Here is a 14,951-nt window from a genome sequence, read left to right on the forward strand (position 1 = left end):
CCACATTAGCCAGATGCACAAGGGGGCGCACGCATCTGGAGTTCATTTGCAGTGGCTGGAGGCCCTGGCGCCCCAATTCTCTCTCTCTCTCTCTCTCTCTCTCTCTCTCTCTCTCTCTCTTTCTCTGTCAAGTAAATCAAAATAAAAATATATGTTTTAAAAAAATTAAAAAAAAAGAAAAAAGAAAAGTGCTTACTGGGCAGCTTGGTGAGCATAGCATATACATTTAGCCAGATACCAGCAGATGTTGCACTTCTGGGGCTCATGAGCTCCCCTGCCATAGGCTTTTGACTAGGTTTTCAAGACCAGGCATGTATTCCCTCCCATGAAGCTGGCCTCCAGTCCAATTAGTGGTTGTTTTTCCCCATAATAGACATGCCACTGTTGCACCTGTTTGGTCATTTGGCCTGGCTGGCCAAACTTGAGGCTTGCAGTGTCCATTGTTATCACTGCTGGTGACTTCTGTCTCTCATAGGGCTACATGCAATGTAGCTTTTTCCAGCTTTCTATCAGTTGGTCTATAGGGAAGAGGTTTTCAGCTCAGCTCCAGTTTCATTTCTCAGTGACCTTGAAGCCCAAGCCTGTGGAGTCTTCAGTAATAGTGTTTTTTCTTGAGGCTGGGTTTCCTGTATCCCAGGCTGGCCTTGAACTCACTATATAACTGAGGATGACCCTGAATTTATTATTATTATTATTATTATTATTATTATTATTATTATTATTTGGCTTTTCAAGGTAGGGTCTCACTCTAGCCCAGGCTGACCTGGAATTCACTATGTAGTCTCGGGGTGGCCTTGAACTCTTGTCGATCCTCCTACTTCTGCCTCCCAAGTGCTGGGATTAAAGGTGTGTGCCACCATGCTCAGCTTAACCCTGGATTTATGATCCTCCTGCCTCCACCTCTTAAATGCTGGGATGTGCTGCTGTGCTTAGCTCTCCTAAGGCAGAGAGTTGCTGTTGTTCTGCCACAGATCACCTCTGCCTCAGTTTCCCCAAATGCAGAATGGGTTCAAGGGCAAGTCCTGTCCACCCCTCAGGCAGCGTGGGTCTTTCTGGAAACGGGAGGTTGCCTGGTGGCCCCCAGGGACCCTACCAATTGACTGTTCCTGTGTGGGCCACTGTGCTGCGTCATCCCATGGTCCCAGGCTTGCTGAGCTGTTAGAGGGTTTGTCAGGCTGGCAGAGGGGTAGGGATGGGGAACATCAGAGCCAGTGTGACAGATTACTGTGATGGACCCCAGGAATGAGAGCATGTGGCCGTTTTCCTTCCATGGTGGGCACCTGCTATATACCTACCCACACACCACTGTGTTTTGATGGGGTGGGCAGGCAGATGGCAAAGACAAGAAAGAAAAAAAAAACAAAAAACAGTAGTTCCAAAGTCACTGTGTCTTTTGTGTGTGACCGTGACATGGTGGCCATGCTGATGCAAAGACCCTGACCCAGCCTAAGGGTTGGAGGAAGGAGACAGGCTGAGTGTTGGAAGGCAGAGCTGGTGTGGGGCCCAGCAGAGGGACCAAGTGGGAGCGGGGTCCCATGTTATGGAGGCAGCAGGCCCGGGCTGCCATGACGGAGGGAGCCAGGGTGGGTTGTGGGGCACAAGGGGATATGTGGCCTTGATGGAAGGTCCCCAAGCCCCAAGGTCCCTCCACCCTGGAGCTGGAGCCAGAAGTCCATCTAATTGCTTCCTTCTGGAGGAGGGATACCAGGTGATAAAGAAGTTTAAGGTTGGTTGTAGATGAGTAACTTCATATATCTACCCCAAGGGGCACAAAATCAGTGAGATTCGCAGCCCGGTGTCCACAGGCCCGCGCCGCTGGAGTATCATGCAGCCAGGAATGGGAGTGGGGCGCCGACACACGCTTTAGCATGGAGGGCCTTGAGGACACTGTGCTCATTGAAAACAGACACAAAAGACCACACAGTGCTGCACTCCATGACAGGAAATGTCTAGAACAAGTCCTGAGACAGGAAGTGGATTCATGGCTCCTGAGGGCTGGGGAGGGTATGGGGTGACAGCTCCTGGGGACGGGCTTCCTTGTGGGGTGATGGGAGCATATGGCGGTGAAGGTGGCACACTTGCCTTCCATCAGGCTTGGCACATGGTGGCCAAGTTTAAACCTAGACACCTGCCCGTCCCCACAGTCAACAGCTTCATTCATTCATTCCCACCCAGCATCCCCCATGGTCCCCAAGGTCCCCAGATGGCTCCTCTGGGTCCTCCCCCAGTTGGGTGGCTGCTGAGTCACTTGTCATTTACTTCCAGATTTGTCTCAGTCATTGAAAGCCCATCTATCTCTACCCAAGGAGGAAAGCCAGCTTTGAGCTCCTAGAAGCCATAGCTGGTGCAGGCCCCACACCTGGTGCCCACCTGCCCTGGGGGAGCTGATGCAGGAGGATCACTGTGAGTCTGAGGCCTGTTTCAAGCCTATCTGAAAGTCTCAGCCTCCGGGGTCCACCCAGCCCTGCCCTGCACCCCATCCCCAGGTGGGGCCCTATGGACTTTGGAACCCAGGGGAGCCAGCAGGGGGCCCGGGCGGTCCTGACTGGGGCCAAAGGACACCTAGAGCCAGGGAAGGCCGCCCCCGACACCGCCCTGGGCCCCTGGGGGAACAGCCCACACTGGCCAGGTGGGGCCCTGCTAGGGACCCAACAGAAACCACAGTTGCAGACAGGGACGTGACAGAGGACAGCTGGCCTCCAGTCCAGCCCTGGGAGTGGCCGCCCCAGGCCGAGTTTGGTATAGTCCCCTCCTTTCAAAAGATCTGTTGGTGGTCACAGGGTTTTCTGACAGGCCTTGGCTCTCTAACCAGGGGAGTGCTGTCCTGCTCCAGCCCTTCCCCACGCTGCAGTGCCCCTCAGGTCTCCCCAGGTAGGAGCAGGCAGATGGTCTGTTCATTCTCTTGTCCACAGGAGGCGAACCATAGGCCACAGCCCATGCAAAGACCCTGCCTGGGGTGGAAGCCTGGGCATGTTGCGTGCCTGTTGCTCAAAAAATAGCCCAAGAGTTGGGTGTGGTGGCAGAAGCCTGTTATCTCAGTACTTAGGACACTGAAGCAGGAGGATTGCTTTGAAATTGAGGCCAGCCTGGGCTACATAATGAGAGCCTGTCTCAAAAACAAAATAAAACACCAATAATAATAACAGTGTTAATAATAATCATAGCAGCCAGGAGGCTGGAACACAAGAGAAAACAGGTCATAGGAACATGGAGGGCTGGAGAACAGGGGAGGATCATATTCACGCTGCTGAGAATAGCCCAGGTGGCTGCATAGGAGACAGAGGTAAAGAGAGAGGGGCAGGGCTGGAGAGATGGCTTAGCGGTTAAGCGCTTGGCTGTGAAGCCTAAGGACCCCGGTTCGAGGCTCGGTTCCCCAGATCCCACGTTAGCCAGATGCACAAGGGGGCGCACGCGTCTGGAGTTCGTTTGCAGAGGCTGGAAGCCCTGGCGCGCCCATTCTCTCTCTCCATCTGTCTTTCTCTCTGTGTCGGTCGCTCTCAAATAAATAAATAAATAATTTTTAAAAAAATAAGAGAGGGGCAGTGTGCATTTATCAAGCACCTGTTGTATACATCCATCCCACTGCAAGCATGTTTTGCATCCATTTTGTAGATTAAGCATGGGGCAGGGACAGGAAGGACCCATGACCAGAATTGGACACCCACTGCAAGGCCATCTTGACTGACCAACTCATTTAATCAGCATTTAGTTAACAATGGCTGTGACAAGGAAGGATAGGCAGAGCTCTCACTGGGCACTGGGTCCACTTATCCACAAGGTGGGGGGCCTGAACACTGCCATGGGAAGCCTTGACACCATTCTCTGGATCTCTGGCCACAGCTGTCCAGGGTGGGATACATCCACCGGGAAACAGGGCCAGAGCCCCATAAAGCCTTTACAGCCTGTCTTTGTTGTCAACTGTCCACATTAAAGACACTTCCCCCACTGCAGCTGGGGGACCCCTGTGGGTTCCCCCTTTATGCTGATTGATCCCTGTCTGGGGGGAGGGTCTGACCACGCCTTGACACCTACTGTCCACTCAGACTCGCCATTTGGTCTGGACATTTATGGCCCCTCGTGAGAAAGCTGCTTGGTGCCCCAGCCTCAGTTTCCCCTCTGCAAGAGCTACTGGTTCAAAGTAGAAGTGTTGTGTTTGGGGGAGATTGAGAAAGCAGGGCTGTCTCATGGGGTCCAGGAGGGGCATTTGAGCCAACTAGACTTTGTCAGTGGTATCCAAGTAGGACCTAGGGCTTGGGGACTTCCTGTGAATTTCCCTGGGGCCAAGTTTGGGGTGCCTGGTTTGTATCCCCAGGTTGAAGGACTTGTTAGGGCTGCTATGCACACTTTTTTCCATGTACAACCGAGGAAAATGGACGTCCATGTGTGACGCATTTATTAAGTGATTGTTGTATATCTGGTTGGGGGTAGGGAGCGGAAACTCCTCAGGCATGCCTGAATGGATGGAGCCCGGGTGGGGTGGCCTGGTGTCCTGGTGGCCTGTGCACGTCCCGCCCCACAGCCCTTAGGCCTCCTGCGAGGCCACTTTACATCAACACAGGAATGCGGGCGGGCTGGTCTGGTGCTGGCTGGCCAGGGGTGCGGCAGGTTTTGACCACCCAGGGCAGAGGCCTGGGCTCCTGGCTCCTCCTTCTAGAAGGTTCTCCCACCTCCACTAAGAGAAACTGAGGCCATTCGAGGTTGGTAGAACGGTGGTCTGGAGATCTAATGATGGATTATCCAGACTGAGAGAGACATAGGTAATTGGTGGTTTCAAGTCCACCCCCCCCGCATTCCTGCAGTTTAATTAAAGCCTGGTCATTGGCTGAACTTCCCAATTATTTTGCCAGCTTCTGTCTGCGTGGGGCTACACACGTCTCAGTCACGCCCCCCCCCATGCACCCAAGAACACGGATGACCACAATCCCTGCATCCCCTCCCTGCTGGCCACCCACCAGCTGGGTACACAGTCAGTCACTGAGTCACTTTATATACAGGGTCAAGACCCCAGGGGCTTAAGCACTGGGGGAGCTCTGAGCCAAGGGTTCCAGGGTCCTGCACCCCAGTTTATGCAAAGCAGAACTCCCAGCACTGGAGGGCAGACCTGATGTACGATCTGAGACTATTCACCCCTTGTGGTTTGGCGACAAGGACAGGACACGTAACCTTCCTGCCCCTTCTGCGTCACTAAAGATTGGGTGACTGGGGGTCGGTGTCAAGGCCCTGGCACCCTCTGACCTGTCCCCTGTGTCCCCAGCTCTATGAACTGGATGCAGACCCCAAGAGGAAGGAGTTCCTGGATGACCTCTTCAGCTTCATGCAGAAGCGAGGTGAGCGTGTGGTCGTGGTCTGGGGGGCTCCCTCCTTGATCAGGGTGATGAGGTCCCCTCAGAAGCCTCAGGGACAGCTTCAGCACCCCGTCCCGGCCCCCGGGTCCTCTGTAGGCCTTGTGGCTCAGACTCTCATGGCTTCTGGTAGAACTTGAAATTTCATTCCTGGACTCTCCCTGCACACGAGCCTCAGTTTACCTAAGACTGCCTCACACAGCCCCACACCCCAGCCATGTTCCCAGCAGCCACCTTCAGGCCATTGGGGGTCCTCGGAGCAACTCATACAGTGGCATCTCTCCTCCCAGTGTGGACAACGGGGGGGGGGGGGGGGGGGCATTACAACCTGCACTTGTCAGTGGAGGAAGCAGGCCTCACAGGCGTGGGCAGGAAGGGTTAAAGGCTGGGCCTCCGCCTCCCTCTCCCTGGGCTTCTGTAAACATGGGCCAGCACCGGAAGGAGGGAGAAGAGGGGGCTGTGGCCTCTCAGACCCACTGCCCAGCCCAGTAGCCCCTGAGTTAACCCTTCTCGCACTGGGGTGTAGCCTGTGTATTATCCACAGAGCCCAGCCCTGGCCAGGAGAGATCTCCCCAACCTCTTTATCATACATCCACACCTGCCCCCAGCCTCTGACGGCCAACCCTCCCCCACAACTGACCACAGGGTGGATTTCCCATGCGGGTCAGAGTGTCTGGTACCTTAAAGGTCTTGGACCATCAAGCCCAGAACACGATGTTTTAATTTAGCCACTGAGCAAGAGGGCCCAGTCTTCTTTCCTCACAAAGCTTAGAACTCCTGGAGAACAGAACCTGGAAAACTACTAAAGCCCTGCCTCCAAACCACTTCTACACTACTGTGTTCTGGCATTTTCTGTTAATTAGGAGGGATATGGGGTCCAAAAATCTGTCAAAGCCCTAGCCTTCAACCCTGGATAACACGTCCTATATCTTCACTCCAGATAGAGGGAATGACATTTGGCTAAATCAGAACGCTGAGACCTCTAGGCAAATTTCTCTGAGAATTTGGTGGGGACAGGAAATGAGAGAAAGTGTCCTGCCTGCAGCCAGGCCCTGCTGCCGCCTTGTACGCCTCCCTACCCTTCCTTACACATCCTCTCAGCCTTCTGGAAACATCTTCCTCCCAGCTGCTAACCTGGAGTGTCTTTGGTGCAGTGCAGCTGATGCGTCACTGCCTCAGGGTGGTGTTTGGACAAGGGGACAGGACTGAGGTCCAGAGCCCCTAGCTGCCACACCTGGGCTGCCTCAACTCACAGGGAAAGTTTGTAATGTGGGAAAGGCAGGAAGCAACCATGGGCTGGAGAGGTTCCCCCATATCAGGATTTGGGGGTCCTAGAGTTGGGGGAGGGCACCCTGTATGCTGCAGCCTTCACTCAAAGTGGGTCAGACCCTGGGGCCTCATTTTCCCCACTTGTAAATGAGTGTCTCCTTCCTGAGGCTGAGGTGAGCAGTGAGAACTCAGGCTTTGCTGTTCTTTATTAAGCACCTGCTGTATGCCAGGCCAGGTGCTGGACTCTTTGTACCAGTCATCCCTTCTCAGAATGTGGAGGAAGGTCGGGGTTTCGCTTGCCTTCAAGGTGGGACTGGTTGTTGAGACCAGGACTTCTGGGTGGTTGGGGCAGCTATACAGGAGTCCAAGGGCTGGAGGGATGGCTCAATGATTAAGGTGCTTGCCTGCAGAGCTTAATGACTCAGGTTTATGTGTTTGGAGTTTGTTTGCAGTGGCTGGAGTCCCTGATGTGCCCATTTTCTCTGTCTATCTTCTCTTTCTCTCTCTCTGTTTTGCAAATCAATAAATAGAAATATAAAATACAAGCCAGGCGTAATGGCGCACGTCTTTAATCCCAGCACTCAGGAGGCAGAGGTAGGAGGATCGCCATGAGTTCGAGGCTACCCTGAGACTCCATAGTGAATTCCAGGCCAGCCTGTGCTCGAGTGAGACCCTACCTCAAAAAGCAAAAAAGAAATATAAAATATAAATACTTTTAAAAAGGAGTCTGAACCGGCAGAAGGGCGCGGAGGCCCCCTGTGTGCAACAGGCTTGAAGTGACAGGTGGGTTCTGAGGGATGTGCAGTTACTGGAAGTCACTGGGCGCAGGTCAGACCCTCCTTGGTATACCTCAACAACTTCTCTACTCGGTGAACTGAAGATCATGTCAGCAAGCCCTCCCTGCCCCCACCTGAGCCCTCAGCACCCAGAACAGAGGGAAGGGCCCTGGGGAAGCCATGGTTACCCTGGCAGCCATCCTGGCTGGAGACCTACAAGGAGGATAACAAAGGCCTTTGTCTCCTGGGTGTCCCCTACCCTAACCCTCATGTCCCCAGTCTCTGGTGCAGCTGCTATCCATGAGCCCAGGTATTCCTGAAGAAACTGAGGCAGGATTGTTGCTTCTTCTACGTGCTTTGCAGTGGGGTCTCGCCCAGGGGACCCTGAGCGAGTTCTGGGGTATGTGTGGCTGTCACAATTGGGGCTCATCTCATCTCATGGGGATACACTGTGCACCACCCTGCAGAGCCTGAGCCTAGCAGAGGATGACACATGTGCACTGTCCATGGTGCCCTTGCCACCTCCTTCCTGTCGCCCCGTAGGAACACCCGTGAACCGCATCCCCATCATGGCCAAGCAGGTCCTTGACCTCTTCATGCTGTATGTGCTGGTGACGGAAAAAGGGGGCCTTGTGGAGGTCATCAACAAGAAGCTGTGGCGGGAGATTACCAAGGGCCTCAACCTGCCCACCTCCATCACAAGTGCCGCCTTCACACTGCGCACACAGTGAGCATGGGCATCGGGCACAGCAGGCTCATGGGCGAGGCTCAGGGGTGGGGGGAAACATGTCGGGTTGGAGACCAGGTCCTGTGTATTGGAAATGTCCTGGGGGTAAGTCTTAAGTGACCTACTACATCCTGGGCTAGCCCACCACCATTATCCCTGAGCTAGCCCTTCACCCCTCCCTGACACAACCCTCTACCCATCCCCAGGATGGCCCTCCACCCCTCCCTGAGAAGTCCTCCTCCCTCCCTGGAATGCCTTCCTCCCTGAGACATCCCCATCCCTGAGACGTCCCTCCTTCCCCTCCCTGAGATGGCCATCCTCCCCCTCCCTGGGATATCCCTCCTCCTCCTCCCTGAGACACTCCTCCTCCTCCCCAAGATGTCCCTCCTCCCCGAGACAGCCCCCCATCCCTGAGATGACCTTCCTCCCCCCTGAGACATCCCCCCATCCCTGAGACGTCCCTCCTCCCCCTCCCTGAGACAGTCCCCCATCCCTGAGATGTCCCTCCTCCTTACTGAGATGGCCTTCCTCCTCCCCAAGACATCCCTCCTCCCCCTCCTTGAGATGTCCCTCCTCCTCCCTAAGGTATCCCCCCTCCTCCCTAAGGTGTTCCTCCTTCCCCTCTCTAGATGTCCCTCCTCCTCCCTGAGACAGTTCCCCCCGTCCCTGACATGTTCCTCCTTCCCCTCCCTGAGATGGCCATTTTCCTCCATGAGACAGTACCCCCATCCCTAAGGTCCCTTCTGTCCTTCTGAGATGTCTCTCCTCTTCCTCCCTGAGATGTCCCTCCTCTTCCCTGAGACAGTCCCCCCCTCACTGGAATGGCCACCTTCCTCCATGAGACTGCCTCCCATCCCTAATGACCCTCCTCCCCTCCTTGAGACATCCCTCCTCCCCTCCCTGAGATGGCCTTTCTCCTCCCCCTCCCTGAGATGGCCCTCCAGCTGTGGCCCCTCCCTGGGTCCTCCCACAGGTACATGAAGTATCTTTACCCCTATGAATGCGAGAGACGTGGCCTGAGCAGCCCCAACGAGCTACAGGCCGCCATTGATAGCAACCGGCGTGAGGGCCGGCGCCAGAGCTTCGGAGGTTCACTCTTCGCCTACTCTCCCAGTGGAGCCCATGGCATGTTGTCCTCACCCAAGCTGCCCGTGCCATCCCTGGGCCTGGCTGCCAGCACCAACGGCAGCTCCATCACCCCGGCACCCAAGATCAAGAAAGGTGAGGAGAACTGTGTGGTCCGGAACTGACCCCAGCCTTCCCCTAGTGGGATCTTTCTGTATCCAGAGTTGGGTGGACAAAGCTCCCAATTGTCCACCACTGTCCCCATGGCAGACATTACAAATCAATTACAATTTCTACAATCCCGTGCCTGCTGCAGGCAGACATCAACAATCTATCCCCATTTCTTGGTTCTGTGCTGAGTCAGTTAGTCCTATCTTCTCTCCATGCAGACATAACCAGTTGAGTGTTGTTTTCCAGGTCCACATGGGACAGACATTATTAATTGAACATTGAGCTCTTTTTCAATCCAGGGATTGTTAATAGTTATGGTATCTATCGCCTGTGCATGACAGGCATTACTAATAGATCCCTTCACTATCTCCTGTGCATGACAGGCATTACTAATAGATCCCTTCACTATCTTTCTGAGCATGGGAATCTTGGCCTACGCTGACCCCAACAGATGTGTGGAGAGCATTAGTCACATCTGTCACCCTGACCCTTTGAGCTACCTTCAGTCAAATATTGAGTGCCTCTGGGCACATCACCACCTTTCCTAAGTGTGGCTTTGCTCATTTGTGAAGGGGAGAAGCTACCTGAATTTTATGAAATCATGAATGACGTCCCAGAAGGCAGCAAGCCGCCTTTCCACATACCCATGGGAATTCTCCATCCGTGGCAGACACTGCTGGTTGATGGCCTTGTGATTTCCCACAGCTCATGTTCCACATGGGTGGTGGATTCCATCCTTCCAGGGGTATCTTGAAGACCCAATATGATCCCCACAGCACCCTGAAACTTGAAGACTGTGTGCCTTCTCTGTGTGCCTTAGTGACTGAGTGTCCATTGTGTCACCCAGGAGACAATGGTGGATGACACAGACAGGGTGTTTTGCCCAGTGGGCTCACTGTTGACACACAGTGGGTCCACAAGGGTGGGAAGGATGATTGAGGGGTGGAGGAGAGGGGGGGCTTTCTGGGAGCTGGTGACAGATAGCTAAAGGCACAGGGACTACAGGGGTCTGGCACTGGCAACCCAGCAAGGAGGGCATATGTGGAAGGACATGTTTGAGGAAAGGACCCCACACGTCAGGATAGATGCTCATTGTAGCCACAGGAGGGGGGAACAGTTAGCTGGTTGTAGAGTTATACTGCCTGGGTTTGAATCCTGGTGCAGCCCCTGCCTACTGTGTGACCTTTGGAAAGCCATCCATCCTTTCCAAGCCTCAGTTTTCTCACCTGTCAAGTGGGGATAAAGAAGGTGTGTAGCCTAGCATGGGGTTGTTAACAATGCTTGAATGAGTACATGAGGAGCTTGTGCCCTTCCTCCAGTGTCGCCTCACATCCTGCAGATGGCCTGACTCTGAGGCTGAGCTGGGGAGGGCGTAAATGTCTGTCGGGGGGGGGGGTGACGGCAGAGTCAGCCCCTGCTCCCTCCTGACCATCAGTCCCTCTTCTATCCCTCTAGAGGAAGATTCGGCCATTCCCATCACTGTCCCGGGCCGCCTGCCCGTATCCCTGGCAAGCCACCCTGTGGTGGCAGCCCAGGCAGCTGCTGTGCAAGCAGCCGCCGCTCAGGCGGCCGTTGCAGCTCAAGCAGCCGCTCTGGAGCAGCTTCGAGAGAAGCTGGAGTCCGGGGAGCCGCCTGAGAAGAAAATGGCCCTGGTCGCGGATGAGCAACAGCGGCTCATGCAGCGAGCTCTTCAGCAGAACTTCCTGGCCATGACGGCCCAGCTGCCCATGAACATACGTATCAACAGTCAAGGTACGAGCCTGGCATCCAGGCAAAGTGAGGGGCTTGGAATGATCCTACATAAAGAGTAAATCAATAGAAGAAGGCACAGGAGCCAGTAGAAAATCCGGCATTTAGGACTAGTGAATTCCTGTGAAAAGGCAGGCAAGTTTATCTAGTTGGGATCTGTAAGATGTTACCACCCACCAGTATTTGATTGACATCCCAGCATGCAGGTGCTAAAGTGAATATTGGTAGTTCAAGGCTGATCTGGGGTACAGTAAGAACTTGTCTCAAAAATAAGGAGGCACTGCGAAGCCTAAAGATCCAGGTCCAATTCTCCAGGTCCCACGTAAGCCAAATGCACATGGTGGTGCATGTGTCTGGAGTTCACTTGCAGTGCCTAGAGGTCCTGGTGAGCCCAGTTTCTTTCTTTCTTCCTCTGTCTGTCTCTCTCTCTCTCGTTCCCTCTCCCTGTCTCAAATAAATAAATAAACTTAAAAAATAAAAATAAAAAAATAAGGAGGCACCGGGCATGATGGCCCACACCTTTAATCCAAGCACTCAGGAGGCAGAGGTAGGACAATCACCATGAGTTCGAGGCCACCCTGAGACTCCATAGTGAATTCCAGGGTACCCTGGTTAGAGTTAGACTCTACCTTGAAACATGAATAAATAAATAAATAAATAAATAAATAAATAAATAAATAAATGTGAGGAGTGGGGCGTGGTGGTGCATACCTTTAATCCCAGTACTAAGGAGACAGAGGTAGGAGGATTGCCATGAGTTCGAGGCCACCCTGAGACTACATAATGAAATCTAGGTCAGCCTAGGCTCGAATGAGACCCTACCTCAGAAAACCAAAAATAAGTAAGGGTTGCTGGGTGTAGTGGCGCACGCCTTTAATCTCAGCACTGAGGAGGCAGAGGTAGGAGGATTGCTATGAGTTCAAGCCCAATCTGATCACAGAGTGAGTTTCAGATCAGCTTGGGCTACAATGAGATCCTACTTCAAAAAATAAATAAATAGCCGGGCGTGGTGGCACACGCCTTTAATCCCAGCACTCAGGAGGCAGAGGTAGGAGGATCGCTGTGAGTTCGAGGCCACCCTGAGACTCCATAGTGAATTCCAGGTCAGCCTGAGCTAGAGTGAGACCCTACCTCAAAACACAAAAATAAATAAATAAAAAGTAAGTAGGGTCTGGAGAGATGGGTTAGCGGTTAAAGCACTTGCCTCCAAAGCCTAAGGATCCCTGTTCAACTCCCCAGAACCCACGTAAGCCAGATGCACAAGGTAATGCATTTGCAGTGGCAAAATAACTGGTGCACCCATGCACGTGTGTGTAAATAAATAAAAACATTACAATTAAATAAACACATCACACCATGAGTGGGGAAGACAGCCATGAAGCAGACGGCTGCCCGCCTGTCCACCCACACACCCTGAGTCTCCGTGGCACCGCTTGTTCTGCAGCCTCCGAGAGCCGCCAGGACTCTGCCGGGAGTGGGAGCAGCTCCAATGGTGGCAGCAGCATCAGCATGTCGGTGGAGATCAACGGCATCGTGTACACAGGTGAGGCAGGAGCCACACGTTGGGGGGGGGGGGGCTGCAGCCCTGTGGCATGGATGCAGGACTTCCCGGAGGAGACATGGCCAGCTCTGTACTGTCCTTGCCACATATGTGTCATTGCTAGGTTCCTCCCATAGCTGATCGGTTTCTAAATCTCATAGCTATTTTTGTTTAGGTTTGGTTTGGCTTTTTGAGGGAGGTACAGTCTTGCTGTGGCCCAAGCTGACCTGGAATTCACTGTGTCATCTCAGGGTGGCCTCAAACTCATGGTGACCCTCCTACCTCTGCCTCCTGAGTGCTGGGATTAAAGGCGTGCGCCACCATGCCCAGCAGCTTTTTTTTTTTTTTTTCTTTAAGACAAGGTCTCTAGCCCAGGCTGGCCTTGCTATGTTGCTGAGAATGGTTTTGAGTACTTGATCTTCCTGCCTTCACCTGCTGGGTACTGGGATGACAGGCACATGCAGCCATATCTGGCTTCATCTTGGCGGGGTGGGGGGATGGGGGGAGGGGTTGAAATAGGATATCACTCTGTAGCCTAGGCTGGCCTTGAATTTATAATCTTCCTGTTTCAATCTCCCAGGTCACAGGGATCACAGGCCTGCACCACTATGCCTTACCACTTATTTTTTATTTATTTTTCGAGGCAGAGACTAATTCTAGCCTGGCTGACCTTGAACTCACTTTGTAGGCCCAGTCTGGCCTTGAACTCACAGTGATCCTCCTGCCTCTACCTCAAGTGCTGGGACTAAAGGTGTGCACTGCCATCCCCAGCTAGATGCTTCTGATCCTCCTGCCTCTGTCCCTGAGAGCTGCCCCTTAGCCCGAAGCTCACCTCCCCACCGAGGGGCCCACAGGCCCAGCATGTTTACATGGGTCCTGGAGATTTGAACTCAAGTCCCCACGTTTGCAAGGGGTGTGCTGAATGCTCTCATCCACCACCCTGGCCCTCTGTGACACATGTCCTTCTGTCCTTTACCCCAGGAGTGCTGTTCGCTCAGCCACCACCCCCCACGCCCCCCTCGGCTCCCAGCAAAGGTGGTGGGGGCAGCAGTGCAGGCGGCCGGGCAGGATCCAGCAGTGCTGGCAGCCAGGTGGGACCAGCTGGGGTGTCTGCTCCCCCTACATCTTCTACCTCAAGTAACTCCTTGCCTTAAGCCACCACAGGCCATGGCCACCCATCAGCCACCTCCATCCCCTGGGAGTGTCACCAACCTGGGGCACAGAGAGCCAAGGTCCAGAGGAACCATGTCGACGCCAAAAAGGAGAGAGAATATACGTATATATATACATATATATATATATATAAATATAAATATATAAAGCAGATTGAATAAAGCAGGGGAAAGCAAGGAGTACTTGAATGTCTCAGGGTCAGACACTCAGAGAAATGGACGAGAAGGACCTCCGAGGAAATCATAAGGCAGAAAGAGTCCACTGTTCTGGAAGCTTCCTCGGGGGTCCGGCTTGGACCAGCTTCGATGTTCAAGCCATCTGTTACCTCATGCATCCTGGCACTATGCGTTCTCGTTTGTGTCCGTGTGACCTCGCAGGTCCACGTCTTCTCATTCCCCGGCTCTTATGTTGCCTAAAACCCCTCCGCCAAAATTCACTGAGTTTTGTTTTTATCTTCTTGTTGCTGTGGGCTGTGAAGGTCCTCCTCTGTTGCATTGTTCTCTTTTTTGAAAAGAGACCGCAGCATGCAGGTGCCAGAGGGTTTTCAGGAGGGTTTTTTTCTTTCTTTCTTTCTTTCTTTTCTTTTCTTTCTTTCTTTCTTTTTTTTTTTTTTTTGTAAATAGTCTATTTTATTCTGGGGGAACGGGGATGATGGAATCTTAGGAAAAATCTATCTGTATATTGATATATATGTGTTTGTTCAGGGAAATGGACTTAAGCAAGCAGACATCCTGGACATTCCATCATGAACACGTGTGTTTTTCCCACAACTGCCTGGGTGCTTCCGTGGGTATCACGTGGCTATTGAGCCAGGGCCAGCCTGGATCCCACAGCTCTGGTTCTAGATGGGTCCGTGGATGGCTGTGGCTTCCCTGTCTTTTTCTGTCACACTGGGCTGGATCGCTTCAGGGACCTGGATGTCTTAGCCAGGATATAGAAGGTTCTAGAAATTGAGGCCCAAATCATGGGAACATGAAGGGGTGGGGGCCTCACCTGTCTCAGGGATGAATGCGCTAGACTCTCTTGCCTGGAAGGGCTTCTTCGTGGGGATGGGTTATCCAGGCCTAACTCAGGGTGAAGGATTTTGGGGCTGCGGTGCCCTCCCCAGAATGCTCATCTCCTTTTCCTCTTTTTTCTTC

At 53.3% G+C, this 14,951-nt stretch overlaps 1 protein-coding gene across 2 annotated transcripts in view; it reads left to right on the forward strand.

Moving 5' to 3' along the window:
- Arid3a (AT-rich interaction domain 3A) overlaps positions 1 to 14,383 on the forward strand; it is a 33,558-nt gene extending 19,175 nt beyond the window's left edge. For both annotated transcript variants that reach the window (XM_004654867.2, XM_045135333.1), the window contains exons 4-9: positions 5,255 to 5,327; positions 7,931 to 8,114; positions 9,088 to 9,335; positions 10,806 to 11,102; positions 12,544 to 12,642; positions 13,621 to 14,383. In XM_004654867.2, coding sequence (XP_004654924.1) covers positions 5,255 to 5,327; positions 7,931 to 8,114; positions 9,088 to 9,335; positions 10,806 to 11,102; positions 12,544 to 12,642; positions 13,621 to 13,793 — 1,074 coding nt within the window. In that variant the 3' untranslated portion in view covers positions 13,794 to 14,383. The remainder of the gene's footprint in view (positions 1 to 5,254; positions 5,328 to 7,930; positions 8,115 to 9,087; positions 9,336 to 10,805; positions 11,103 to 12,543; positions 12,643 to 13,620) is intronic.
- Positions 14,384 to 14,951: the final 568 nt, after the last annotated feature.

This window comes from Jaculus jaculus, chromosome 15 (assembly GCF_020740685.1).
Source record: "Jaculus jaculus isolate mJacJac1 chromosome 15, mJacJac1.mat.Y.cur, whole genome shotgun sequence".
Taxonomy (NCBI): domain Eukaryota; kingdom Metazoa; phylum Chordata; class Mammalia; order Rodentia; family Dipodidae; genus Jaculus; species Jaculus jaculus.